The 26,869-nt window shown below is 46.3% G+C and overlaps 3 protein-coding genes across 8 annotated transcripts; 1 reads left to right on the top strand and 2 right to left on the bottom strand.

Annotated features, from left to right (window-relative positions):
* CBX3 (chromobox 3) lies at window positions 1-15,755 on the bottom strand. Of its 3 annotated transcripts, none has more exons than XM_036759764.1 (6): window positions 15,468-15,755; window positions 14,145-14,196; window positions 10,780-10,922; window positions 4,895-5,057; window positions 3,424-3,518; window positions 1-1,560 (listed from the first exon to the last, which is right to left on the bottom strand). In XM_036759764.1, exons 2-6 carry the CDS (start codon window positions 14,166-14,168, stop codon window positions 1,434-1,436), a joined length of 552 nt encoding a protein of 183 aa, XP_036615659.1. In that variant the 5' UTR covers window positions 14,169-14,196; window positions 15,468-15,755; the 3' UTR covers window positions 1-1,433. The 3 variants fall into 3 exon arrangements, with proteins under 3 accessions (XP_036615659.1, XP_036615658.1, XP_036615660.1); XM_036759763.1 differs by lacking the exon at window positions 15,468-15,755 and adding an exon at window positions 15,049-15,268; XM_036759765.1 differs by lacking the exon at window positions 14,145-14,196 and having other exon boundaries at window positions 15,468-15,657.
* LOC118850817 (basic proline-rich protein-like) lies at window positions 14,646-16,397 on the bottom strand. Its single transcript, XM_036760473.1, has 2 exons — window positions 15,980-16,397; window positions 14,646-15,817 (listed from the first exon to the last, which is right to left on the bottom strand). The coding sequence occupies exons 1-2, from the start codon at window positions 16,395-16,397 to the stop codon at window positions 14,646-14,648; spliced, it is 1,590 nt and encodes a 529-aa protein (XP_036616368.1).
* HNRNPA2B1 (heterogeneous nuclear ribonucleoprotein A2/B1) lies at window positions 15,941-26,409 on the top strand. 4 transcript variants are annotated; one of them, XM_036758814.1, is made up of 12 exons: window positions 15,941-16,401; window positions 19,381-19,491; window positions 19,622-19,768; window positions 20,156-20,366; window positions 20,524-20,625; window positions 20,705-20,785; window positions 21,376-21,438; window positions 22,777-22,896; window positions 23,132-23,254; window positions 23,964-24,048; window positions 25,449-25,529; window positions 26,091-26,409. In XM_036758814.1, exons 1-10 carry the CDS (start codon window positions 16,396-16,398, stop codon window positions 24,023-24,025), a joined length of 1,026 nt encoding a protein of 341 aa, XP_036614709.1. In that variant the 5' UTR covers window positions 15,941-16,395; the 3' UTR covers window positions 24,026-24,048; window positions 25,449-25,529; window positions 26,091-26,409. The 4 variants fall into 4 exon arrangements, with proteins under 4 accessions (XP_036614709.1, XP_036614707.1, XP_036614710.1 ...); XM_036758812.1 differs by having other exon boundaries at window positions 24,212-25,529; XM_036758816.1 differs by lacking the exon at window positions 22,777-22,896 and having other exon boundaries at window positions 16,108-16,401; window positions 26,091-26,407.
* The last annotated feature ends 460 nt before the right edge of the window (window positions 26,410-26,869 follow it).

The raw sequence follows: 26,869 nt of genomic DNA, 5'->3' as shown, positions 1-26,869 counted from the left end.
TAAAGGAAGAATATAAAACTATTTATTGACCACTGTTCACCAGTATTTACAATAAAGTAAACAATATACAGTTGTATAACATTCCAATGACTACAAAGTTATTTTTTTTTTTGCCCAGCTCCCGAGGAGCCAAGTGACCCAAATACTCAAAAGGCTGGTCCTACGTTGAAGGGATGGGTTGGGATAAAGAAGGAAAAAACATGCACATCAAGACTATAGAAGACTACCTAACATGGGTACGTCTGCTCCCCATTCATGCCCATAGTTAGGAAAACACAACCCCCCCCCCAAATGCCTGCCCTTTGGGCAGAATATGTACGTTCCAGCAGATGGGGATGTTACTACATGATTAAGAGAGGACCCTTTGGTTAGTAAAATAAGATGGGACACCCCTACTTTCCAAAGCAGGAAGTCCAAGTTTTTCTCTTTTTTAAAATCAAGGCCAAAATGGTTCTATTTTAACATTTTAGGTAAATGTTCAAACAAGTTCCGGTAGCATTTACCCATGCACGTCTCTAACCTAGGATTGGGCAACATCGACTGAGATGTTGGACCCGTGGGGAGGCTGCCAGCAAGATGGCCATGGGTCCCAGCAGACAGGGCCCTTGTCCAGCCAGATCTGAGGCTTTGGGGAGAGGATCCTGTTTGGGTAATAAGTGTGGAGCTGTCCTTTGCATCCACAAGGGAGATGCTCCTTAATAGGCTCCAGACACTGAGCACTACCCTACTGTGAACACTCCAGCAAGGCTGCAAAGTGCCTATAAAATCATTCTGCTCTGTTCAGAAACAGTTAGTGTTTGGAAAAGTGAAGGGAGCACATTTTCTGCCAGTCAGGAGGAATGGGCTCTTTGGCTCCCCAGAACCGAGCAATAATGGGAAATGGCTGCCGGCAGCAACCTGTCAACGGATTTACCTCTAGGTGTAAAATATAGCTTTTATTATTAAGTTGGGTTTCGAGCGAATGTCGAAATTCTACACGGACACAACTTTGTCTCAGACAGCTAACCTTAGGCATACATGGGGGTTAAACATTTCTTAGGATTCAGAGTAGTGACTACAGAAGGTATTAATCAGTATTTATAAAAGTTCTTCTCTACTGTGGAGGAAGTTAATAATTCCATAGTATCAAATGCTCTCTTCTGTGATAAATGTTAAGTAAACGCAGAAAGCTTGTATTTACTTGTTCAGTTACCAGTGCCGTTGATGCAAAATAAAAACCAGCCCAAACGAAAAACAAACCAAACAAAAACAAAAACCTACTTTAAAACCTACCCAACTCAGTTCTCATTAGATGTAGATGGTGCTCACACTGCTAACAAATCAAAGAATGGAATCAATATCCAGATTTCATTATATATATATATATATATATGCATGTATGTATGTGTGTGTGTATATATATATATATATGTTTTAAAAAGCAACATAAATGATTATTGTGCTTCATCTTCAGGACAGGAGTGCCAGGTCAGTCGCTCCTCATAAAAGGCGATGACTATCTGAGGACATTTCATGTTTGCTTCTTTGGCCAGCACCAAGTCAGCCTCATCGGAATCTTTCCTGTGTGGAGGGTGGAAAAAGCTGGGTCAAAAAACAACCAAAATATTCACACAATTTAAAATTGCTGATTTAGGAGAAGAATGATTAGGCTTCTAATTAAATTAGGGTGAGAGTGAGACCTTTGATGGGTCTGGAGGTTGTGTGGCAAACTGGACACTAATAGGTCAGTCTACTTGAGGTTCTGCTATTCCTGGGACTTTCTCCCAAATCAAAGACTCAGTGCATCCCATCCGACTGCAGCACAAACCAACTGGCTTCACATTTCATCCTGTTGTTTCTTCCATACAATATCAGATTTAAACAAATCTCAGTAGACTCAATTATCCTTATCTTGACAATGTAATGAAATTAAAAGATCACCAAGAAAATCTGGTGTTAAACAGCTTTCTTTTAATTTTGAGTTCTAACACCCTTGAACCCTACCTAACTACATACATGTTAAGTATGTTCCACAGCACAGGCAGGCAAAGATGGGTTTTGATCCATACCACTGGAAGTAGTAACGAATATCAACCAGCTCACAGAGCCAGTCAAGTACTGACAGTCAATTTATGAAGTCCCATAGTTTAAAAAAAAAAAGGTCTTTGGTCTAAACTATATTTACAATACATCTTTTTGTAAGGAAGAGGAATTCAAAGTAATTTTCCTATTTATAGGATGGGTCCATTGGCTCAGAGACTGGCCTTGCTGCCTCTCCAGCTCCTGCCACGGCCAGCCGCTGCTCTCCACCCAGTCAGAAGCTATCTTCTCATTTCTGCAAGTGCACAGATTTGTCTTTAAGAGGTGAGGGGTTCTGGCTATGGTCCAAAGTCTATCAATTTAGTCACTTCAGATTCCACAGTATTCTGAGGAAGGCTACACTTTTTATACCATCCCTAAAAGCAGCCGATCTCTACACCCTCCCCCCCAAACTGTCCACTACAACACCCATCTTGAGATCATGCTTTGTTTGACCGCCACTGACCACTGTGCCTGATACTGCAGTCTTGTGTGACAAGCATGGGTAACTTACAGTTGACAAAGGTTGAAGATCCCTCTCACGTTTATACTCTGGCCTATCTATGGAGCTGAAAACTCCCTCTTTACAGGGTAGTCTTCCTGAATCTTTCCTTACTTGTGTTTATCCTGTTTGCCAAATGACCCTTTCCAACCTTCAACAAGTTAATGAGGAATATTGGTGGACATTTCTGTGGTGATTTTAGCAAGTTAACCCCTATCAGTATGTTCAAACACAGACTAATTTGTCAAGGATGTTTTTATTTGGATGAAAACAATGTATTCTTGAACAGTTCACCCATAGGCCTTTAACCTTGGTAGTAAGCTCAAAAGCTCACTGGGCATCTACAGCCCGCTCCCTTCTGCTACTTTCCAGCAGCTGCCCTTTCTCTGGCCACTTCCTGACCACCACACACAGGCCTGGGTCCTTGCTAAGGAGACACCCCTTGGCAATGCTGTCTCCTAGTACACCTCTATGGTTCACACCTAATTCCATTAAGGGCCTGCTCAAGTTACCTTCTCCCCAGAACAAATAACTTCCCTCCTGCAGAGTTTGGTCCAGTGTTCAAATCTCCATTTGTCTCTCAGTACCCACCTAAGCAGCCTTGAGGTGTTAGAGTGGATGATCTGGACATCTCCCTAGAGATGGCCAGGCCATTTTAAAATTTATTCCCCAATATATGCACTCGTGTGCACACACAGACACACATAGCCTGGCAAGCACACCCACAAAAGAAGTTTAACAAATATGCCCTCATGGGCTGCCATTGTGCCATGAAAAGTCAGCTCGAGACGCTCACCTGGGGCGCCTCCACAAATTTATCTTAGCAAACAAGGCTTTTCACCACGTCTCACTTCAGTCCTTACCACTTCATGAGAAACATTAGCTCTCCACTGCTGTCCGTAGCACCAATGATTCGCTCTGGGTCAAGGCCCCTCGCAAAGCCCCGAGGCTTGTCAGCCTGTCGTGAAAGGTTACAAGAGTTCGTTAAGCCGACGTTCTCCCTGCTGGCACATCTGATTCTGGCCAGCTTTAAAGAGAGGAGGGTCATTAGAACATCTAGAAGAGAACAAAGCCCAAGACGGAACTTGGGACAGATCTTTCTAAAAGCTACAATGGACAACTAGTCAGAAAACCTGAAAAAAACCCAACCAAACCAGGTCTTGAACTGTCAGTTTAAAAAGACTAAAACTGGGGTGAAGCCAAGATGGCAACGTACAAAAGACTAAAATTTTAAATTTAATTGATATGAACTCTCCAAATGACTGAAAGTCAATGCAGAATACGAAAACGTATAACAGCACATGCTGTGCCATTGGAAAGATACCAAACTCCTTGATTTAATGTGATTTTTTATTAATAGCAGTCAAGATTCTGGATTGTCTTTTCCCATAATCTAATCAAGGCCACAACACTTAATATCCCCACACAGGAGAGAAGAGCTGTAGACTCCCCACCTCCAGCACCATCACAGAGCAATTTCTTGGGGGATGGGGGTGGGAAGGATGACAACTGAGATTTGTCTGAGCAATTAAAAACTAGAAGACTAAGGTAATGATGGCCAATCTAAAAAAAAAAAAAAGGTCTACTTTTTACTCTCTACGGTGAATTCACTATGTAAACACGGTATAGCACAGGGGTCCCCCAACCCTGTGGCTCATCACCTGTGATATAAAAGCACTGATTTCCTCAAGCACTAGCCTGTTCATGCATGCTCTGGTGCTGACGGGAAGAAAATACTACACAATGTGAAAGGACACCTCTTGGGAGATAGCAATTCTAAAAATGTATGAATTACATAGAGTTCATGACCCTTAAGTACAGAAAATGGGTTTGCAGAAAGTCCCTGTGACAAGTCTTTGGGGACACACACTTGGATCCAAACACACGCCCTCTTCTCGAATGTGTCCTCTCAGAGGGGCACCTTAGGTGAGGATGCGTAGGAGAATGTGCCCCTGAGTCAAGGCAACCAGGGAAAGGTGTCTAACATTGAGCCCTAACACTTAACGGAACACGTCTCCTCACGTGTGATGCGGCATCAACAACACTCAGGTCACCCCCTGACAGGCCGAGCCCAGGACTCTTCAACATTTCCTACCGTTTGTCTCTTGGTGGGGATGGGCTTGGGGGACTTCAGATCATTGAACTAGGGCCCCAGAGGGGAAACTGAGGCAAGAGCTGGAAGCAGGCTGTCCAAGAGTGAGGGGCAGAGGTCACCTCCCCAGGAGGTCATCACCACAGGACTCTCAAGTGGAATTTTCAGTATCAGTCTCGCCAGAGATCTCTGGGAGGCCCTCCACAAATTCCTTCTCCCACCTCGGGCTCCAGAGTACTTACCGACTCACGCTTCTTCTTTGACTTGCTGTCATCTGACTCGCTGTCAGACAAAGACTTTCTCTTGGCTCCATCTTTTTCTTTCCCAGCCTTCTGAGAATTCAGAAATGCTTCAATTAACTCTGGACAATCCAGGTTTTCTTCAGGTTCCCATGTGTTGTCAGCACTGTTGGGGAAGAGTCCACCGTGATGGCATTTAGTAAATGGTCAGCCCTCGATGACCGTCCCTGCCCAGGCCCAGGCTCCAGCCGCTACAACGCTGTGGCTGGCGCTTCCATTTGGGAAGACTTCAGCGTCTCCACAAAGGTCTCGATGGCCTCTCCACTGGCAGGAATAGCCCAGCATCCAGACCAGGGGTGGGGAACCTGCAGCCTTGAAGACATATATGGCCTTCTAGGTCCTTGGGTGCAGCCTTTTCACTGAACAAATCCTTTTTTGAAGGGCATTTGTTCTGTGAAGTTTAGATTCGGTCAAAGGGCTGCACTTGAGGACCTCAAGGCCACAGGTTCCCTACCCCTGGTCTGGACAGTTGCCAGCATTTAAAAGTGAATGAGCAGTTTGGAACAAGTGTGTTACAGAGCAGGATAGCACAGACCCACCACCATCCCAGAGCCCCCACAGCTTCTCAAAGGGAGCAATGTCCGGACACTGGCCTCTTAGTCAAGGCCCTAGGCTTCAAATAGGACCTCCCTCCCCTCCCCCACAACCTGCCAGTTAGTTGGAGAGCTCAGGCTCCACACCTCCCGCCCAGATGCTACAGGAAAGACTACTCTCACGGGTCTCACGAAGCTGGGGCCCTCTGACGCTGGCACGGGGGGAGGGCACCACCCTCACCTTCTCTTCCCTGCCACAAATGCTCAAAGATGGCTTTGGAAGCAATGGATGTCAATAATAGAAAATAAACCACCCAGGGTCCTTGAGAAACAGGAACAAGACACATGCAGCATGACCAAGATCCGCTCTCCCACAAGTGCGCTCTGGAGGAAGCGGATCGATCCACGGCGGAGAGCTCCGACGCTCTTAAGTTATACGGATCTAAGCCACAAAATAGGGAGCCTCGGAGAGAATCTGCAGGGAGGGCTTCTGCTTCCCTTCCAAGTCCCTTCCTGGCGCTCTTCCCCTCGTCTCACGGACCCTCCCGCAGCTCCTTCCTCCTTTGGGCATTGCTCTCCGCCTCCCTCTCCCTTTCCTACAGAGCATGAGGCACCACAGGGACATTCAGGAGTCATCAGAATGGGGCAACGGTTGAGAGAAAAGGGCTAAGGACAGCCTCACTGAAGGTCCACATTAAGGGACGGAAGACAGGCACCAATGAATGCTGTTCCCAGAGGTCCATGAGGGGCTCCATGAACTGCCCTTTCTATGGAGGGTCCAGGTAGGGTGGGAAGCACCACCTACAGCAGACAGGGAGTGGTGTACCAGGCACCGTGCTAAGCACTTGGCAAATGTGATCCCAACTGAGGTGGCAAGAAAGATGCTGTGGCAGAATGACAAGATCTGGCCAAGTGGATGAAGGGGACGGAGGACAGAGATCTCAGACTTGGAGGCCGAGAAAGGAAAAACAGGACAGAGCAGGATCCTGGGAGCTGGGGAGGGAGGGCAGAGGGGCTGAGAAGGATGAAAAGTCACCAAGGCCAATGGAGGCACAAGGTAGGTGGTGATCAAGGCACGAAAGGATATGGCCCCAGCCCAGAAGAGGCAAAAGAGAGGAGCCAAGGGAGCAGAGAAGAGCAAGGAGGCTGGAGATGTCCAGGCACTATCCCAAGACCAGTCCAGCTCCAGCGATAACAAGACTCCCCAGTAAAGTTCACAAGGCAATTTCCTCACAGACTTCCCATTTTTACAAAGGACCCAGAAGCTGAGCAGGTTTATATGACAGAGTTGTGACAACAGGCTTTCTGGCCCTAGATGCAGCGCTGCCTTTACTAGACCACACGCCTCTCACCTGCAGGGAAACCTGACAACTCTCTAATGCCCACAGTACTTTGTCACGTGTGACCTGCCTTCCACAAACCTCAAAGCCCTCTCTGACTCTTAGCACCATGAGAAAGCTAGGAATAGGAAGCATCCAGGACTTCTGAGAACCTCCAAACAAACTCATCACAAACCCCTGTGAAAGCAAATCAGTTTTACAGATCAGGAAACTGAGTCCCTCCCCTCCACTGGCCTACAGCAGCCAAATTGTCCTTGTGAGGTAAACAGATAAACAAAAAGGCTCTGTCATGCATTTAGTTTCTTTGGGTCCTTGGCAGGGGAATTCTGGCTTGGTTTCTGTCCAGTCTCAGCTCCAACACCAAATGGAGTCCCCAAATCCCAAGGGTCTAACATTGGGAGCTTTCTCGCTACCCAGGTTTGGCTTGGCGTGTCCTGCACTCATGTTGTCTCTCCGCTATCATGTGAAGGGAGGTACCACCACCCATCCTACACCCCCAGGATCCTCTGAGAACCATGGGATGTGGCCTGGACATGGCAGGGCTTCCAAGAAGGCTGCCTGGCATGGGCAGAAGCCACAAGGAGCCACTGCTGGGCACACACTGGTTACTGACCTCACGCACCTGCCACCTCTACAAAGAACCTTCTTCCCATAGACTTCGGTACCAGGCTGTGCACCATGCTTGAACCTGCCTCTTCTCCTTTGATGTTAGACAAGGCAGTAATTTCCCAGGGCCTAAAAGGTGCCTGCTACCTCTCCTCTGATGGCCCTTTGCCATGCATGTGACCGTCACCCAAGAGCGGTCACAACAGGGACCTGGGACATTCCTGTTGGCTCCCTGCTCACTGTCCTCAGGATGGAACAAAATGCTGCTGTCTTTCCAAGTGCCCCAGCTGCCTGCCCGGGCTTACAGCCCTCTCCTACTTTAACCTGTATCCACTATTTGCCAGGCCTCTCCTCCTGACTCCCTAACCTTTCTCCCCTACGGTAAGGGATTCCTGGACATAAATGCCCAAAAAAGACTCCACAGGAGAGGATTCCATCCTGTGGACAATCCAGAATATTCCCAGAAAACAAACATCATTATTTGAGTATAAAGCGATGGGTACCATTTTTCCTTCCTCCCTGCAGCTCTAGCTCCTCCCAAGGCCTCTTAACCCCAAACCCTCATCAACCTTAGGATTCCCAGCTTTCTGTTAAACTGACAGAGGCTAGCCACTGTTCCCACAACTGTAGATCTGACCCAGGGCCACCTTCTGAAGCCCAGGCCCAAGAGCCAGGCTTCATAGACTTCTGGATTCCTTACTAACCCTAAAAGGTAACAAAAGGCTTACTTTTCATGGCCTAGTTTTAATGACCCAATGGGCAATGTTCTGGAAACCCTCAAGTGCCCTGTAAGTTCATGCTTTTACTCAGGCAGAGGTAAACTCCTGGCTCTCGAAATGCCCCCAGCTCTTCCTCCCCTTCTATGTGAAACGTGAAGCCAGCGTCCAGCTCATCTGGGAGGGCTAGGGTTTGGGTTAACCCTGTACTTCCCAACTCCTGAAATGCACCTTTTATCAAAAAAGACTTTATTCAAGCATAAGACTGATTATATGGAGCTCTTTCCCACCTGCATTTGGAAAAGAGAAACAAAAGATTGGAAGCACTGACTTAGCCATGTTAGTAACAAGATTCCCACCAGGGGCTGCACAGATGACAAGTCTGTGCAGACTAATTAATAATACCAGTCTTCCTTCCTAATTGGTAGCAGGATCAGATTATGTCTAATCAAGCGTGATGGCAAGGATCAATGTGGCTGAGATACAAAAATATTCCTAGTAATCTGGGAGGAAAAAAGCCTATTCCCACAATTCCATTTGCCCGCCACTAAATCGGCTCGAGCTGTGTCCCTGCAGAGGGTACCCCCATTTCCCCAGGCCTTCCCCCAGACCACAGGCTTCCAAGGCCTGGCGACTTGGCCTTCTACCATCTTGTTCACACCTCCTTTCCTCTGACCCTGCCACCCACTGGGCTGGGCAGGTGGCAGCCCATCTTTTACTGTGCTGGCAGGTCTGACCATTTCACTCCCCCTTCTCCAGAGCCCCTGCCCAAAAAGCCTTTTCCCGCCTCACAGCCCAGAGGACAGTGCCCTTCCGGCTGTCCCTCATTCCTGGAATGCTCTCCATGCCCCTTCCGCTTCTGGGATTCCCTCTAGTGCCAGCTCACCGCACCCCCCCCCCCGCCCCCATTCTAGTCCCTTCTCTCTGCTGATTATTTCCTATTCATCCCACCTATGACTTCTTGTCTCCCTTCATTAGATGGTGAGCCACCCAAAGGCAGGGGCTGGGTCATGTTTTTCTTTGAATCCCTGGTGCTGAGAACATAGTAAGTGCTTAATGTTCGTGGACCCAGAATAGCTCGGTAGAGAAAAGTCAAAGGGCCAGGAAAGGAAGCAGCTGTGGTTTTCTGCTGGGGTGGGCTCTATCAAGCTGCCAAATAAAGGAAACAGAGCAACAGCTCTGGGAACTCTCCCAGGTGGCAAGTTTTCCTCCTCAACCCCACAGAGGCAGTGAGTGCACTCGGCCCTGAAGCTCCAGCTGGGTGAGTCTGGGGCGAGGACACACTCACTGCTGGTGGCCAAGCCCTGGGCACAAAGATGGCAGCAGCAGCACCCCCCCCACATCTGTGGATGCCAACATGCTGAAGCTACAACGTTACAATGTAGCTGTCCCTGTTATGCTGCTTCCGAAGTCTCCCATTGTCAATGCCCGCATACCCATCCTTTGAATTCCTCCCAGGCCTTGGCTCTCACCCTGGGTGCCAAGTACTCCCAGCTCAAGGCTGATGGCCAAGGCATCTCCAAGCCCCTCTGTGGTCCTCCTGGCTTGGTGGGACCTGCTCAAACTTGGGCAGCTGTAAAGTCACTTTCACAACAGAAGGAACTACAAAAACAACAACTAACCTGTACCCATATTGTCTGCTCCTCACACCTTGTACAAAAGGCCCTATAGGAAAGGCAAAGGCTCAAGCCAAAGCCTTGCAATTTTGAAGGGAGCCATTTGGTGTAAGAGGGAGAAGGAGCTGGAAAGCTAGGCTAAAAGGATTACAGAACCAGACACTTATCCCATTAGCTATGAGGCTCAGTGGACAAAGCCTGGGCCTGGAGTCAGGGAGACTGAGTTCAGAGGACTGGCACTGAGTAGCAACATGACCCCAGGCAAGTCACTTAACCTCCAAACCCACAATTTACTCCTTGCTCCAAAAGAGGATAATGTCAATATCTACTTCCACGGTTGTTGCAAGGATCAAATGAGACAATCTCAGAGCATACAGAACCCAACTGACCATTTCTGGACCAGAGTTTAAAAAGCATCCTATCTTTGGAAGCTCAAGAGGCCGGCCTTCTGTCCACACAGCAGATGGACAAATGTCCACTGTTCACTGCAAAGACATGTCAATACTGTTGGCCTATCAAAAGGCACTGAATGCTTCTCCTGACGCATGCCACAAATAGCAGGTCAATTCTTCGGCCTTTCCATAGGACTAACAAGCCAGCTCTGCGGAGGCCCTTCCCCATCTCCTCAGGGACCAGAGCCTCCTACTTCCCCCTTCCTCCCGCCGCCCCCCGCCGCCCCATCATCTTGGATACATGTATGTGGCTTCCCTAGACACCAACTCCTTGTGCTTATGTCTGTATGCTGAGCATTACTGCCTGATGACCGCTCTTGGATTAAAAACCTCAACTTCCACCGAACTGTATCCTCTGAAATTGGAGGTAGGGGTTAGGAGGTCCTAGGATCCCGGACCCCGGGGGTGGTAGAGTCCTTAGGCCAGTCATTGACAGAGGTGACAGGGCACCCAGGGGGCTGTCCTGGGCCACTGAGCCCACAGCCTCCAATACCCACAGTCCCCCCTGACAGAGGCTAATTGGGGCAGAAGAGTAGGTAGCTGTGATGGGAGAGCGGCTGCTTACTCTGTAAATCCTTTCCACTTCAAGAAATACTCCACTTTCCCGTTCACCACTCGCCGGTCCAACACCTTCTCCACCACAAACTCCTCAGGCTCCGCTTCCTCCACTTTCTTACTTTTGCCATTCTGTTTCTTTCCCATCTTTTGCTACAAAGAAAAAAAGGAAAGAAAAGAGAGAGGAAAAAAAAAGCTGTGTCAAGCATTTGGGTTTCCTTGCTTCTCGCTTAACTGTGATGGGTGGTTAACTTCTAACATGTGGCAGCTTTTGCCCAGAAGAGACGCCCGGGCAGAAGTAGGAGGGCACCCAAAAAAGCACCTGCCTGCACTCAGCCACCCCTGCCTTTCCTCCCCTGGACACAAGAAGCCGCTCCCGGCCACCTTGACTGCAGCGTAAGACTTCCTAGGACTGCAAATACATCTTTAAGTGCAGAGCCCCAAAAGGAAGACAATAAAATGTCATAGCAAGATGCAGACAGACTGGACAGATGCCCCTTCTGTTTGAGAAACCAGATGTTAACCAGGGACACGTATGGATGTGGCCAGTCACATGGCTGGTAACTGAATCAAGCGTGTTAACAAGGACTGCAGCTCAGCAGAAAAAAAAAAAACAAACCCCAAAACAAGAGCCACATACCACTAAAAACTCAGTATGAAATACAACCCAAAAGCCTCCTAGAGGAAAACCAAGTGGGCAGTGCTTGGCTTAGAGCCTGCCCTGGAAATCACCCAACCAGTGCCTCCCCTCTCACCCCCCAGCTCAGTGAAGTGGAAAAAGGTAACAAAGTATTGCCCTAATTCTCCGACTACCCTTGACACTTTAAACAAACTTACAATGCTATCACCAAAATGATTCTGCAGGTGAAGAAGGTGAGAGAACAAGTTCTAAAATGGTGGCCCAGCTCAGCAGTAATGACATCGGGACTTTGGTAGGAGCCCGCGTTCAAAAGGACAACGCTCATTTCCTTTAGCAACAATGTTTTTCTCAAGATTTTTTTACTCACTGAAACAATCCCCCAGGTCCCCCAGTTAAGCATTTACTTTGTATGTTTTCTTTGAAGAAAATGGCTTTTGTGCTTTTTAAAAACAATAAAAACCCTAGCTGTTTGGTGGCTTAAGGCAACCTCCTAAATATAGTGAATGCACAAAAAAGTGAGGAGTGCCTCAAGATTCCAAGAGGATATATTTTGAATACTGATATAAATATATATGCGTTATTTATTACACCATGTGAAATGGGAGCTATCTTGGCTCCATTATAAATTGATCAAACTTATGAGTCTGTTTTACTAAAACTTCCAAGGAGATGCCCAGGGCATAAAATCATCAGCACCAGGAAGAAATAAATACTTCGGCACTATGCAGATGGATGGAGCATCGTCCAAGAGCTTTCTGCTTTTGAACACTGGATGAGCAACAGGGAAAGTCAGGAATGGTTAGGGGGGCAAATAGAGAAATTGGGGAAAGACAAAAAGCTGATCAGAATATAGCACCACCCCAACAGAAGACAAAACAGCTGCTCCCCATGGAGATAAAGAGCAAGGAGACCCAAGTTCAAAAGGTTGAACACAGCAGATGCAGAAAGCAGGAGGAAGGAAACAGAGGAAGAGGAAAAGGCACAGAGACTAGGCTGGCATGACAGGCCCCATGTCCAGTGCCCTGGTGTGATGCTGGTCATGCTCACAATGTTCTCTTCTGGAAAAATGAACTACACAGTTCTCAGCATGGGGGCATCTCCCTCTAGGTGCCTACCACTCCTCTCTACCATGTTGCAAAGAAAAGCAATCCCCTTTCATAGCCCAGTTGTAGAAAAAAAGGGGAGAACGGAAGAACTGAAACTTCCAAAAGGACTCCCACTTCTGGGGCCTGGGGGATTTCTCAGAAAATCCCATTGACTTTTTTTATGATCCAAAGCTGCCATTTGGGGATCCTCTTGGGAAGATCTTTGTCCACTTAAATACAAAGCAAGGTCAGATGGCACACAAAGTTTTGGAAAACAGTGTGCACACCACGTCCCTGGCTTGAAAGCTAATTTACTGAGGTGGCAGCAAGTGGACCTTTTTACAGGCTCCTTCTACCCATCCATTTATCATCAGAATCCTCCATACTCCACCTCATGGACAGTTAACCCTTCCCTTCATTTGGGTTTCTTTGGCCAGAGAATGCAGTCAATGCAAACTCATAAAAATATGGAGATTTGGCTGAAGAAACCTAGGAAAAATCGAAGCAAAGAAGCAAGGGTATCATCTGGGCCTCTTCCCAGAGCCACCTTAACATTATAAATGATACCCGAGTGCTTGGGAATCTCATCGGAGAGCCTTAGTATTTCAGCTATCAACTTATTCTCCATGGCATTTGGCTCAAGTATATCTAATCATCACATCAACTCATCACCAATTTTCTCTCTTTAGTGTGAAATCCAAAGCATATACAGACACTGTCGTTTCAGCTGTGCGAACACTCACCTTTTAGGCCTAAAAAAATTACTAAAACAATACAGAACTCGATACAATGGGAACCATAACTTTGAATTTCGTGATTTTCATGTGAATTTTTTCAATGACTGTTCTTAATAAAGATATGCTTTCAGCAAGCATTAAATTTGATGGATCTAAGTAGATGCAACTTTATGTACATTTTGGTATAGAAATCAATACAGGAGGCATCATGAAATAGCCAGATACAAACATTGTAGTTGGTAGAAAAGGCTGTTTTGAAATATGCTCAAGGATTGGAGCTCTGTCCTTCCCTGTCCTCCTAAATTTACTTACAAATTACAACCTGGCTGATACAGCTTGGAGAGACATAGCAGTTTAAAGTCTCTCGGGCTCTCCCAAAGCTTAAAAAAATAGAAGTGGGTCAAAGAGTAACTTTTAACCCAGATTAACTTGAGGAATAACCTGGCTTTTAGACTAAACACTCCTAGAGCAACAACCCCCAGGCCCCCAATTCATGCTAACTAGAGAAGTCACAGCCATTCAGAAGGCTCAGAAGATTCCATGGGCCCTCCCAGGCTGGCTGCATCCTATGTAAGGGAGACAGGAAGAAGAAAGGATGCTGAAGAAACCCTGTTAGTTTCTCAGAAGATACTATGTTGCTTTATGTAGCTTCATCAAACCTCCCTGGGGTTCCAGCCCTACAAAACCCGTGTCGGAGATGAGTTTCCCATTAGATCTATCCGGTTTGTTACAAAGTCACTCCAAGTGCTCTCTCCTAACTTCAAGGTCTTGGATGGGGCCCAAAATCTTAGACTTGGCTAAAGTTGGATGTGTGTTTAGGAACCACAGAGATGCAAAGTTATAATTGTTTTTTTGGGAGGGGAAGGGAAGACTTGGGTTAATCCTTACATATTTTAGGTGCTTATTAACTTACCAATGTAGTTTTATTGGAGGCCATTTTTTATTGCAGACTTGAAGAGCTTTTACTAGAAAAATGCATGACAGTTAAAAGGAAGTTTACATGAGAGAAAAAGCTAGTTGAATACAAGTTCGGTCCTGATTCCAACCCCCATGTATACAGCACGCATCTCTCTCGACACAAGCAAGTTTGGACAGAATCCAGTGGAGAAGCCCACTTGGAGCTCCTGCGCACGTTCTGAGTGGCACACACCTAGCCTCCATAAGCATGCTCACCTAAGCCCTAGCATTCGCCAACCTTTCTGGGGAGGGGGTAGGGGTGGGGGCGGGGAGGGCACAGACACAAAGCCCGCTGCTTCTCCGACACCGGGGTCAAGGAGCCCCCGGGGGCTGCCGCGTTTGGCGGGGAGAGCGGGCTGCAATGCTCCCAATTTAACCCCACCAGCCCCAAATTGGACGTCTGGAAGATAACGAGCAGACCCCCGGGGCTCACGAGGTCACTCTGCAGCTAAAGCCTTCACGTGGCCGCCCAGTCGCCCCCTGCCCACGCTCCCGAGGCCAAGGCCAAAGGGAGGACGCAGTCCAAGGCCAGGCCACGCTGCTGGGCGGACCATCGGCCGCCCCCCCCCCCGACCGGTCCCGGGCCGCCCCCCACCCGCCGCTCCCGCCTTAAGGACGCCAGCGGGGGCGGGAACAAAGGCCCGCAGCCGCGCGCGGAGCCGGGCCTGGCGCCGGATGCGCCGGCCTTGACCAGAGCTAACGGGACGGGCCTGCGGTGCGTCCGTGGGGGGGGGGGGTCCCGTAGCCGCCGCGGCCCCCGCCCGGCGCGCCAGTCCAGCCCCGACGTGGTCGCCCCCCCGCCCGGCCCCAGGGCCCCGGGGGGGGGGGGAAGGGGAGGGGAGAGCAAGAAAGGCACCGACTTCACCGCCGCTCCGGGTCCGGGCCGCTGCTGCTGCCGCCGCCCGCCTGCGTGCGAGCCCTGCCCGCGGCCGCCGCCGCTGCTGCTACTGCTGCCTCCGAGCGAGCGGGCGAGACGGGTACCGGGGCTGCGGCGGGCGGACGAGCGCGGGGCTGGGCTGCGCGGGGCCGCCGCTGCCGCTGCTGCTGCTGCCGCTGCTGCTACCGCTGGAGCCGCCGCTGCTGAGCACGGAGGGGGAGGGGGGGGGGGATGAGGGAGCGCGGAGGCGGAGCCCGAGAGCCGGCCGGGGCGGGGCGATGACGTCAGGGGCAGGGCTCCAGGCGGCGGGAACTGGAGGGGGGAGGGGCGGGAGGGGCGTTCGGACACCGCCTCCGGGCCGCGCCGAGAGCGTGGGGGAGGGGCGGCGGCGGCTCCACTTACCGTCGCGGGCCGCCCTGCGGTCCCTAGAGAGGAGGACGGGACTAGGGGCGGAGGGCGACCGCGGCTGCAGCTGCGGGGGGCCCGGCGGCCGCGCAGGCTCGGGCTGGGCTGGGGATTCGCCGCGTCGGCGTCAGCGCTGGCGCCAAAACGCGGGGCCGCAAGGACTTCCTCCCCACGGGTGGGGGCGGGGTCGGCCACGGGTGGGGGTGGGGGCCGAGGGAAAGAATGGGACGGTGGAGTCGGGGCAGGCCGGACCCGAGTGGTGGCCCCAGAGCGGGGAGGGAGGGCGGAGCTGGAGGAAGGGGGCGGAGGGGGCGGTGGCTCCCGGACTTGGAGGCGTGGAAGCAGCCCTTCGGGGCCCGGGGCGGGGGCTGTGTTAATTTCAAACTGCGCGACCGTTTCTCCCCCGCCCCGCCGAGGCGGGGGCCGTGCGCAATTCTGAGACTTGCTTTACGCCTCCTCGAGCTCTGCGCCCGGCCCTAGGCCGCGTGGACGTCAATGGCGCCAGGCACCGCCCTGCGGGGGCGGGGTACGCCGCTGGCGTAGGGCGAGCGTAGCCTGTCCGCGCCGTTGGCGGCCGTTAGTGCGTCTGCGCAGCCGCACTGACGTAGGCGGAGGGGAAGACGCGTTGGTCGGAGGGAAGGTTCTAGAAAAGCGGCAGCCTCGCGAGCGACAGCAGCAGTCGCAGCAGCCGCCGCCGCCGGAGTCGCCGCCTCTGCCTGCTCCTCCCGTTAGTCGACCCGCTCTCCGGCCGCCCTCGCCCTCACTCCCCGCCTCGCACCCTGCGCCCAGCGGCGGTGTGGTTTCCCGGGCAGCGGCACGGCAGCCCCCCACCAGCGCCAGGACGAGTCCGGTTCGCGCCCGTCCGCGGAGATCCTTCTCATCTCGCTCGGCTGCGGGGCCCCGGCCTGAGGCGACCGACGCCGCCATGGAGGTGAGCCGCAGCCCGGGGGGGTGTACTTTAGGGGGTCGTGGTGGGGGGATGGGTAGGCTTGAAGAGCTGGCGGCTCTATTTCACCCATTGCGGGCCGCGGGCGCCATTACCTTCCGCACGGCGGGGAGGTGGGGGAGGGGCGGCCAGACGCGGGAAGGTTTCTCTGGGCTCCGGCCGCCGGAGATACCTCGCCGAGGCCCCGCAGGCCCTAGAGTTTTTGCCTGCCTGCCGCCCGGCCTGGCTTCCCGCCCCAGGCCCGGCCGTTTGGGCGGCGGCGGCCGGGGACGGGGGGAGGCGCGGCCCCGCGGCTCGCTCCCGACGCCGCGCCCAGCGCCAGCGCCGCCATCTTCCCGAGTCCGGCCTCGCGCCGCCACCGCTCCGGACCTGCTTTTGGTCTGGCGCGGCCGCAAGGCTCTGGCGCGAACGCCCTCGGCCTGTCCCGGCCCAGGCTTGTCGCTCCAGCCGCTCGCCAGTCCCTGCGGCCCCGCCGACCTTGGCCCGGAGAAATGACGCCCTGGCCCCCGGAGCGCGCAGGGAGGGCGGTTTCCAGGGACTTAAGTGTGAGTGGGGGGCGCTCGGGGCCGGGCCTGGTCCTGGGGGAGGGGAGGGATCGAGAAAAGCTGCTGCGCCATTCGGGCCCATCCCCCTCCCTCTTTCCCCCGGCCTCCCTCCCGCGCGAGACCACGTGCTCTGCAATGTACAAAGGGGGGGGTGGGGCGGCTGGGCCGCTCCGGGGCCTCCCGCTGATCCCGGAGGAGGGGAGCGGAGGGCAGCGGCGCCGCGTGCTCCCCCAGGGCCACGCGCCCTGTTCGGGGCCCACAGGTCTCCCCCCCCCAGTCCAATTAGTGCAATTAGGTGACGATTCGATAGAGCGCAGTCGGGCCTGGCCGGGAGTGATAGGAAAATTGAAACTCTGAGTCTGTGTCCTGCAAAGGCGATTTGATCCTAACTCGATTGTATCCGGTTTTCTCCAAATAGTTGATAGGACGCTTTAGAATTAGCTTTGTGTACAAAAGAGAGAAAAACTAACCAGCTCGTTTAATCCTTAGATATGAGGCTTAAGTGTTGTAGCCACCAAGAGTAACATCTTAAGAGGACCTGGGGGCTGGAGGGGCCGCGGAGCAGCGGCTCACCTTAGACTTAGTTCTCCCGTTGTAGAGGAGGCGCCACCGGAATAAAACAGCCCTTTTTGGTTCCTTAACACCCGAAGAGGCAGGCTGCAGCTGCGGAATGCGCTCACGGTTCACAATTAGAGTTTTATAAAAGTTAGTGGTTTAGTGGTGTGATTTTCCGAGGTGATTACTCGCTAGAACGCCAGCCTCTAGTACATTCTGCAGTTTGGGATCACATAGTAATCCTGTAAACCCTTTGACTTCAAGAATTGAGAGCTTTACCTCCTCAATGAGAGAACTTGTTGGCCAAGGTCATGCTGGAAGAGGACGTGAAACTGGCCTCTCCATCTTCTTTCTTTACTATAGATAACCACGTGGCCATTCCCTAATCATGGCGGGTAGTCAGTCTTGACTCTCAGCATTTCTTGGCATTTAGTTGCTATTAAGAACGACTTAAGGATTTGAAGCATCAAAATCTTATTTGACAGATTAAAATCCAATTTTAAGAAAGCTTTGCAGCCAAGAGTAGAAATTTCGGATACATGAGAACAAAAAAGAAGTCAAGATGAACTTGATCTGTGCGATTGGACTTGGAAGTTCATAACTCGGGGGAAAAACGCTCTAAGACCTAAATATTGACATTTGTGCCTTTTTTTTTTTTTTTTGAAACTTAGGCGCAGTAAACCTAAATTATTTTTTAAAAGGTGAACAATTTTCCCCCCTTTGTGGTCGAGGTCTTAATATTTAATTTGAAATTGTGCTTCACTTTGTTGCAGTTTATTGCTTGGATTTTTTGAAGACCTGAATGAGGGATACATCTGAATAGTTTCTAGGAAGTTTCTTTGTTAGGAATTAATATTTTCCACAATCTAGATCTAGTTTGAGAATTGTGAAGCATTATTCCTTCCTGTTTGTCTTTGAGAAGGATTGTAGTTGAAGCACGTTATAAATAATACATTTCGAGGTTGTCTGCAGTACTGCCTACTTGATAGTCACTTTCAAAATGCAAAAATGACTCTTACGCTTTAGTAGAATGTGTTTTAAATACACACAATGTGAGACAACTTCATATTTGAAAATTTATTTTAAAGCATCAGATGATCTGTTACAAGAGCAGAATTACACTCTTGTTCATTAACTCCAGTAGTCAACTTAAAATTTTTTTTGTCCCCGATAACACTAAAATATGTAATCCTGCCTCAATTTCTTCATCTGCAAAATAGTGATAATAGCATCATACCTTGGCAGAATGGTTTGTTTAGGATCAAACGAGATAACCTATTTTGGAGAGTGTAAAGAGGTCTATAAATTAAAGATGTGGATTAGGGCTCCTATGACTTAAATTTTTGGGGAGGGTCATTAACTGTATAAAATTCGAAGTACTAACTATCTGCATAATTTGTCGAAACTTTTCAGCCACTAAGATTTTTAATTCCACAGAATAAGCAAATGAACTACCTGAAGCATTTCAGCAAAAGATCAGGCCATTAATTTTGCTAATAAACAATTGTGAAAATTTTTAAAGTTTCTTTTTTTTACCTAAACCTAAGCTGGGCAACTTTGAGTAATGAAAGAAGGGAGCTTTTCAAGTCCATTTATGGCTCATACCTGGCCTATCTTGATTTAGTGGAACCATCACTAGAGGGCACACAGGAGATGGAAATTAATCATCAGCTCTTAAGTTACCACACTGGTAATTGATTGAACACCCCAGAAACACAAAAACCTTTTGATGAAAGCTCCAACTATAAATGTCTTGGGTTTATAAAGAATTAAGAAAGCTTAAGTGGAAAATAAGCATTTAAGAGCTTTATAAAGTATACTCTAACCAGACTAAATCCCAATGCTCTCATATTTTTATTTGCAGAGAGAAAAGGAACAGTTCCGTAAACTTTTTATTGGAGGCCTAAGCTTTGAAACAACAGAAGAAAGTTTGAGAAACTACTATGAACAATGGGGGAAGCTCACAGACTGTGTGGTAAATTGTCTTTGAAATTCTTACTTGCCCATGCAAACTTAAAGAACAAAATTTTGGTACAGGTGTATCAAAATATATGCTCTGTTATATTGTAATTGTTGGGTAATAGATTCAGATTTCTGTTTTATAGGTTATGAGGGATCCTGCAAGCAAAAGATCAAGGGGATTTGGTTTTGTAACATTTTCATCTATGGCTGAAGTGGATGCAGCCATGTCTGCAAGACCTCATTCAATTGATGGAAGAGTGGTTGAGCCGAAAAGAGCAGTAGCCAGAGAGGTGAGCAGAACAGACCTTGTCTGAGGATCTAATTGTTTGCAATGGTGAATTTGATCCAAGCTTTCAGAGGCTGCACCTTAAGAATTTCACCAGTTTTCTTTCCCAGCCGGAGGGGGGAGGGCAGGGGGGTGGCACTTTGACCATTTTTGATACATTCTGTGTACTCTGGCTTTGGGTAAGATTGCTTTGGACTGACTGTCCTATTAATAGAGTGTGTATATACAGGTGTGAGTGCATGCATGCACTCATAACTTGTCTATTTTATTGTCTTTGGAATAGTCCAATGGGGTGCAAAAGGCATACTACCTACTTTTGCTTGAGGGAAGAAACGTGTTCCTTAGATGAAATGTATGATTTAGTTTACAAATAATGTTCTTTGTGTCCTAGGAATCTGGAAAACCTGGTGCTCATGTTACTGTGAAGAAACTGTTTGTTGGTGGAATTAAAGAAGACACTGAGGAACATCACCTTAGAGATTACTTTGAGGAATATGGGAAAATTGATACTATTGAAATAATTACAGATAGACAGTCTGGTAAAAAAAGGGGCTTTGGTTTTGTTACATTTGATGACCATGATCCTGTGGATAAAATTGTATGTAAGTAAATTACAGCTTTTGTTTTCTATGTAGTGTCTTTGGAAAATTTTTGCTTTGTTGCCCTTTGTCTTTTAAAGCATTGAGCTTTTCTCCAAATTAAAAAAAAATAAAAATACAAATGCTGGTTGATACTCAAACTTTAAAACTTGTGTTGCAGTGCAAAAATACCACACCATCAATGGCCATAATGCAGAAGTACGAAAAGCTCTATCTAGACAAGAGATGCAGGAAGTCCAGAGTTCTAGGAGTGGAAGAGGAGGTAATGGTTCTCTTTTCATCAGATTACCTGCCGTACTAGGTGTGGTAAACTTGGTGCTAAAGTGAGCAATTGTTTGCAGGAAACTTTGGCTTTGGGGATTCCCGTGGTGGTGGTGGAAACTTTGGACCAGGCCCAGGAAGCAATTTTAGAGGGGGATCTGGTAAGTCCAAATGTTAACATAGGACTTAAGATACAAGAAGGCAAAACTATTGAATAAAAATAATTCCTTTAATTTATTTTCCCCGATTCAACTCTGTCAGTCTAAGTTTCCCATCTCATTCTCACTCACTGTGTTGGTTGAAAAGACAAATCCTGTTTTTAAATGGTGTGCTTTTAACCATTTGCTTAGTAAGGATTTGAAGTAATGACTGGACATAACCATTGGTGTCACCCCAATATGTAATTACCCATGGCCTTCAGGTTGCCACTTTGTCTTTTACTTGAACCTGTGTATTCTATTGGTCTAAGGCACATTGCTAGAAATTTTAAAAATCCGATTCTAAGAAACTGGTTCATTTAGTATTAAGGACAAAAATTATTGCATATTTAAAATGAATTGGGGGACATTCTAAATCTGAGTTGGCCTTTAGTGTGAGGTAAAAGCCACATAGGTCAGTTCTAAACTTAGACTGAGGAGATGAAGTGTTAAAATAAGAATCAGGAAGCAGAAAGGGTCATTGAAAGAAGTTAGGTGAGCTGGTTACATTTTGTAGCCGCTGGAGTGCTTGACCTTTCATTTTCTCCCAACAGATGGATATGGAAGCGGTCGTGGATTTGGAGATGGTTACAATGGATACGGAGGAGGACCAGGAGGTTAGTTTTAAGATGATGGTGGGGGAGGGCGGGGGAAGGTTGCCCTTACAATATGCCTACCTGTATGGTATTAGTTTGTTTATTAAGAGTTGACATTGGTTAGGTAGGCTGTGTCCTGACCAGGTTTTCCCATATTGCTTTTTCCTCCAACTAAGCACTTATTCTGTTGTAAGTACTCTCCTGGTACTGTTCCAAGAGCCCCATCCACAGAAATTAAAATGTAGATCGTTTTAGTATTTAGTGATTTAAAGGAAAAAACTAGTGACTTGAGGGTTGGACATTCTGCGTTTCCATATCCTCGGTATTCGGTCTACTCTCTGAGCCTCCTGGCTTTACTGAGTTAAGTAGAACAGGAAATCTGAGCACAGCTGCTGCTTTGACAGAACTGAGGATAAAAAGGTAATGAAAAATGGCCCTTGAGAAGGAGCCAACTTGTATTGCAGCTGTTCTTATTTTAGTCCTTTATTCAAGACATGTTCTGTGATTTGCCATGGAATGAATGTCCCACAAAGTAGTCAAGGTGATTTTTTTTTTCTTCTGCAAAGATAAGCAGTCCCACCCATTATGTATTTGTTACAGATTTCTAATAGAAAGTCTTTACCTTCTTTAGTGTTTTAGGCTTTGTTTTTCAAAACTGTAAGGTTTCAAGGTAAATGTATAAAATGGTCCTGCTAAGAGTATTTAATTTGTAGTGCTGCATCTTAGCCTAATTCTAAAAAGTTGGTTTTTGTATGACAACATATTTAAAAATCAGCTCAGATTTTGAGCTCTTTTACAAATATTTTGGTAGGAGACTTTATAGGATTTAGACCTTTTCCTTATTGTCCTTACTGTTAAAGTAGAGAGTCTAGATTATTCTAGAGAATGACAAACTCAAGATTTGAGAGTAAGAAATCACTGAGTCAGAATCTGGATTTTTTTTTTCCATGCTTCTCAAATGGACAATAGATTAGCAAGAAAATTGGGCAGAAATCCAGAAACTGAGTGGAAAAGGAATTCTAGTAACCAGGAGCCAGTACCACCCCACTCCCACCCCTTTTTGACCCCTTATTTTGGGAGAAAACCATGCCTATTCTGGAAATTTTCTGGTAGCTGCAGTTGCTGTCTAAAAAAGGGAAGATATTTTTCATTTTGTTTGGAGGGCGAGGGAAAATTTCTTAGAGGGTCCATTATTATGTGCAAAAGCATAGATAACAGAATATAGAACATTTTCTGATTGCAAAAGTTAACTAGAAAATCCTCAAGTAGCATTTTGTAGATTGGTATGCTTCCTCAGATTGAACAGTTCTCTGACTTTGAAGATATTAAGCAATTACTGAAAGGCTTATTTTATAATAGGTGGCAATTTTGGAGGTAGTCCTGGTTATGGAGGAGGAAGAGGAGGATATGGTGGTGGAGGACCTGGCTATGGCAACCAGGGTGGGGGCTACGGAGGTGGTTATGACAACTATGGAGGAGGTAATAAATTCATGTGAAAACTGTATGTGGGGAAAATAATGAATTTGGAATTGAAAATGACTTAGCACTTGAATTGAACATTTGTCATTTTAAAGGTGTAGGGAGGTATTACTATTGTTGTAGTTAATTTTTGAGGTTTCATAACTGCTTATGTTTGTGTGGTATATTTTTTAATGTTAAAATGGATTCATTGTACATGGCTACTGTACTTTTAATTGTTTCTAATGTTTAACAGGCAATTATGGAAGTGGGAACTACAATGATTTTGGAAACTATAATCAGCAACCTTCAAACTACGGTCCAATGAAGAGTGGAAACTTTGGTGGTAGCAGGAACATGGGGGGACCATATGGTGGAGGTACTGAATATAACCTTAATTCCTCTAATAGGACCTTACTGGTTCTTGTGACCATTTTTATGGCATCAAATGATACAAATTGTAGGCATCTTTTAAAATGTAACTTGGAGAGGGTAGTGATACAGCTAAATGTGTTTTTGTTTTTCATTACTCTCTACTGCCCTCTACTTCGAAAAAGGAGTTTAAACTGAGTACTAACCCAGAATTGTAAAACTGCCAGCGGCCTAACATGAAAACCAGACCCACTTTTTTTTTTTTGTAAATTAAAAAAGGTAGCACTTCAGAATAGGCAGAATCCTTGATGTTAATAAAAAGATTAATCCTGCTTGGTAGTTCCTGGCCCAAGTAAAATTCCTTAGGGGTGTTTCTAGTAAGTTTTGAAATGGCTGTGATCTCTGAACAAACAGCGAGCTTCCCATTCACTCGCTGGCATAACACTCAACGCTAATCAGCTTAAAGAAAAAAATCTGAACTTTTTAAACATTGGAAACCCTGGTTATTTATAGTAGGTGGTGTTTATATCTTACGGAGATTATGATACATATGTATAAAGGGTTCCTTTAAGAATTTTGTCCCTAAATGTAATGAGTTGTTAGGAAGTGGCTTTTTAAAAGTTTTAACTTGAGATAAAGTTTAAAATGTTGCTTGTCCTACAAATCTTGGCAAATGGACTTACGAAAAACTTTCTCTTTCTGTGTTAAAATTTTAGGGAACTATGGTCCCGGAGGCAGTGGAGGAAGTGGGGGTTATGGAGGGAGGAGCCGCTATTGAGCTTTTCTGCCTGTTGGCCATGGGTAAGTGGATTTTTATGAGAGTACTACAATTGCTATTTCTCTTGGGAGACCTAGCTGCAGGAGGAAAAGCTTTTTAGGCTCATGTTATCTTTCCTTTAAAAACTGGTTAGATGGATAATTTCATAACCTATTTTTTTTTTACTCTTTACTTCTGTTGAAACAGGCTTCACTGTATAAATAGGAGAGGATGAGAGCCCAGAGGTAACAGAACAGCTTCAGGTTATCGAAATAACAATGTTAAGGAAACTCTTATCTCAGTCATGCATAAATATGCAGTGATATGGCAGAAGACACCAGAGCAGATGCAGAGAGCCATTTTGTGAATGGATTGGATTATTTAATAACATTACCTTACTGTGGAGGAAGGATTGTAAAAAATACAAAAAACACAAAAAAATGCCTTTGAGACAGTTTCTTAGCTTTTTAATTGTTGTTTCTTTCTAGTGGTCTTTGTAAGAGTGTAGAAGCATTCCTTCTTTGATAATGTTAAATTTGTAAGTTTCAGGTGACATGTGAAACCTTCTTTTTTAAGATTTTTCTCAAAGTTTTGAAAAGCTATTAGCCAGGATCATGGTGTAATAAGACATAACGTTTTCCTTTAAAAAATTTAAGTGCGTGTGTAGAGTTAAGAAGCTGTTGTACATTTATGATTTAATAAAATAATTCTAAAGGAAATTGTGTAATTATAGACTTTTTATTTTAAAGTTAAGGAGGGGGTAGTATATAATTAAGTCCTTTGCTAAGCTTTTGTTACATATATATGTAAATTTAAATGCTGATCAGAAGAGTGTGTTGTCTGCAATTCATCAGGATAAAAGTATCTAGATAACTGAAGGGATATCTCTGCAAAGAGAAACACCTTTTTAGATCTTTTAGATGCTGCTTCTTCAATGCAAGGAGATATCCCCAGCGAGGTACTCTTCCAGGGACACAGGTCTAGTACAAGAGAACTCTTGACGGCTACTAAAATCAGCCGGTCTTAAAAAACTGGGCTGTGTTTCTACAAAACTTTAAACTGCCGTAGTTTTAGAAGGATGCCATCGAAAGCTGAGGGTGTGTAGAGAAAAATAGTTCTAAGCTTCAGTTAAACTGCTTTAGGTAAGATCTTATTTACTTTTCCTTTCTTAATTGTTCCAAAAAAAGATAAACTAATACTATATGACAGTCTCCTATGTCAGTATAGTGATTATTTATATGTAGTTTAACATAGCAATAAATTGAGTTAACCATTATCAACTCAAATAATTTTGTGAATCCTGTTTTCCAATATATTAAATTGACATTTGGGGGCTTTTTGGCTTTTTTGGGAGGGCATTTGATTTTATTTTTATTTTTTTTTTCTCTTCGTGATGAAGATTCTGGTACTTTAACATATCATTTTTTTCCCTGCTGGAATTTAGCATTGATATGAACCAAGGACAAGCATAATCTGCTGCCACAGGGACTGTAAAGTGCTACCTTTGAACAACTGAGGCAAGCAGGTGATCATTAAATAAAGCTTTTCTGGGGGTTCCTTCAGTGGTACTTCAAAATATTCACTAAACCGTAGCCAGCCCATCTTAACAGGGATTCTCACGATGGAGGAAAATAAGAGCTACCTCTTTGAGGATGACATACTAGAGCAAGGTTTTTTTTTTCCCTCTAATAACAAACAAAATGCAGAGTTTTCAAGTTACATATAATGTCTTAGAATGTGTATTGTATAGACCATATGTGTCTTTCTCCGTATCCCAAGCAGCAAACTTGCATTGGATTAGCCTATGGCAGACATTCATTCTTCTCCAGTACGCTGTAAAAGGAGATAGGGTACGGTGATTTCCATTTATAAGCCTTCTTAGTTGGTTACTTGTGAAAACTAAAAGTTGTATCTTTATGATTCTGCACTAGGCTTCATTGCCTGGGGTGGGATATGCCCATCAGGAGATTACTAGGTTCTCACCCATCACTCTACTTCAATTTTACGACCACCACTGAAATGATTGCTAGCTGCTTTGGAGCACACATTGATAAACCTCTTCAGATACTTCTTTTTTCTTTGGCAGGAATGTGTCTTGCTGCAGGTAACTAATGAAGAAGTGGTCAACCACAGAATGTCTTCAAGAAATAAGAAATTCTGTACCCTCTGAATATATTTCTTGTTGGTGCCTTCATTTTTAAAAGCACTCTTAGTTGAAAGGGAATTGTATTCGAATGATACAAAACAGTCAGTTCAAATTATGGTGATGAGGATTGTCTGTAAACATTGACAATTAGCATAACTAGTCAGCATTAAAATTGTATGGTGTTTTTGAAAGGTTTTGTGAACAGACAAAACTGACCTTTTTTTAAAGTTTTTAAAATAAAAATTTTTGTATCCTCCAAGTACTTTGTGTGATGATTACACACAATGTGTGCATTTTTTGTTTCATAGGCTTGTAGCTATCTAAAAGAAACACTGCTACTCCAAGTCTTCATTTAAAACCTGCACATTTGACAAGAATATGGATTCTGTCCAATTTGCTTGAATTAACTACACTTGTATTTTTTACTATATTTTTATAATCATGAGTTTTTCTGTTTACCTGGCTTAATGTTAGATGATGACAAGTTTTACTAACAGAAAAATTGCTCCTTTAAAACACATTGTGACTCACTTCATGTTTAAATACTTGGATATTGTAATTAGATTGTACTTTCAAAATGCTACACTTGCTGGAAAAACGATGGTCTCAAACACCCTTTCACCCGTGGTTTTTTTTTAAAGGTCAACTATAAATGTAAGGATTTAGCCCAGAGTATGGACTGGTTTTTAAGTGGTATGACAAGATGTACAGGTGTGAGG

The sequence above is a fragment of the Trichosurus vulpecula genome, chromosome 5 (genome assembly GCF_011100635.1).
Source record: "Trichosurus vulpecula isolate mTriVul1 chromosome 5, mTriVul1.pri, whole genome shotgun sequence".
NCBI classification, from domain to species: Eukaryota; Metazoa; Chordata; class Mammalia; order Diprotodontia; family Phalangeridae; genus Trichosurus; species Trichosurus vulpecula.
The sequence above is the reverse complement of the archived record's forward strand: the minus strand, read 5'-3'. Positions and strand labels throughout refer to the sequence as shown.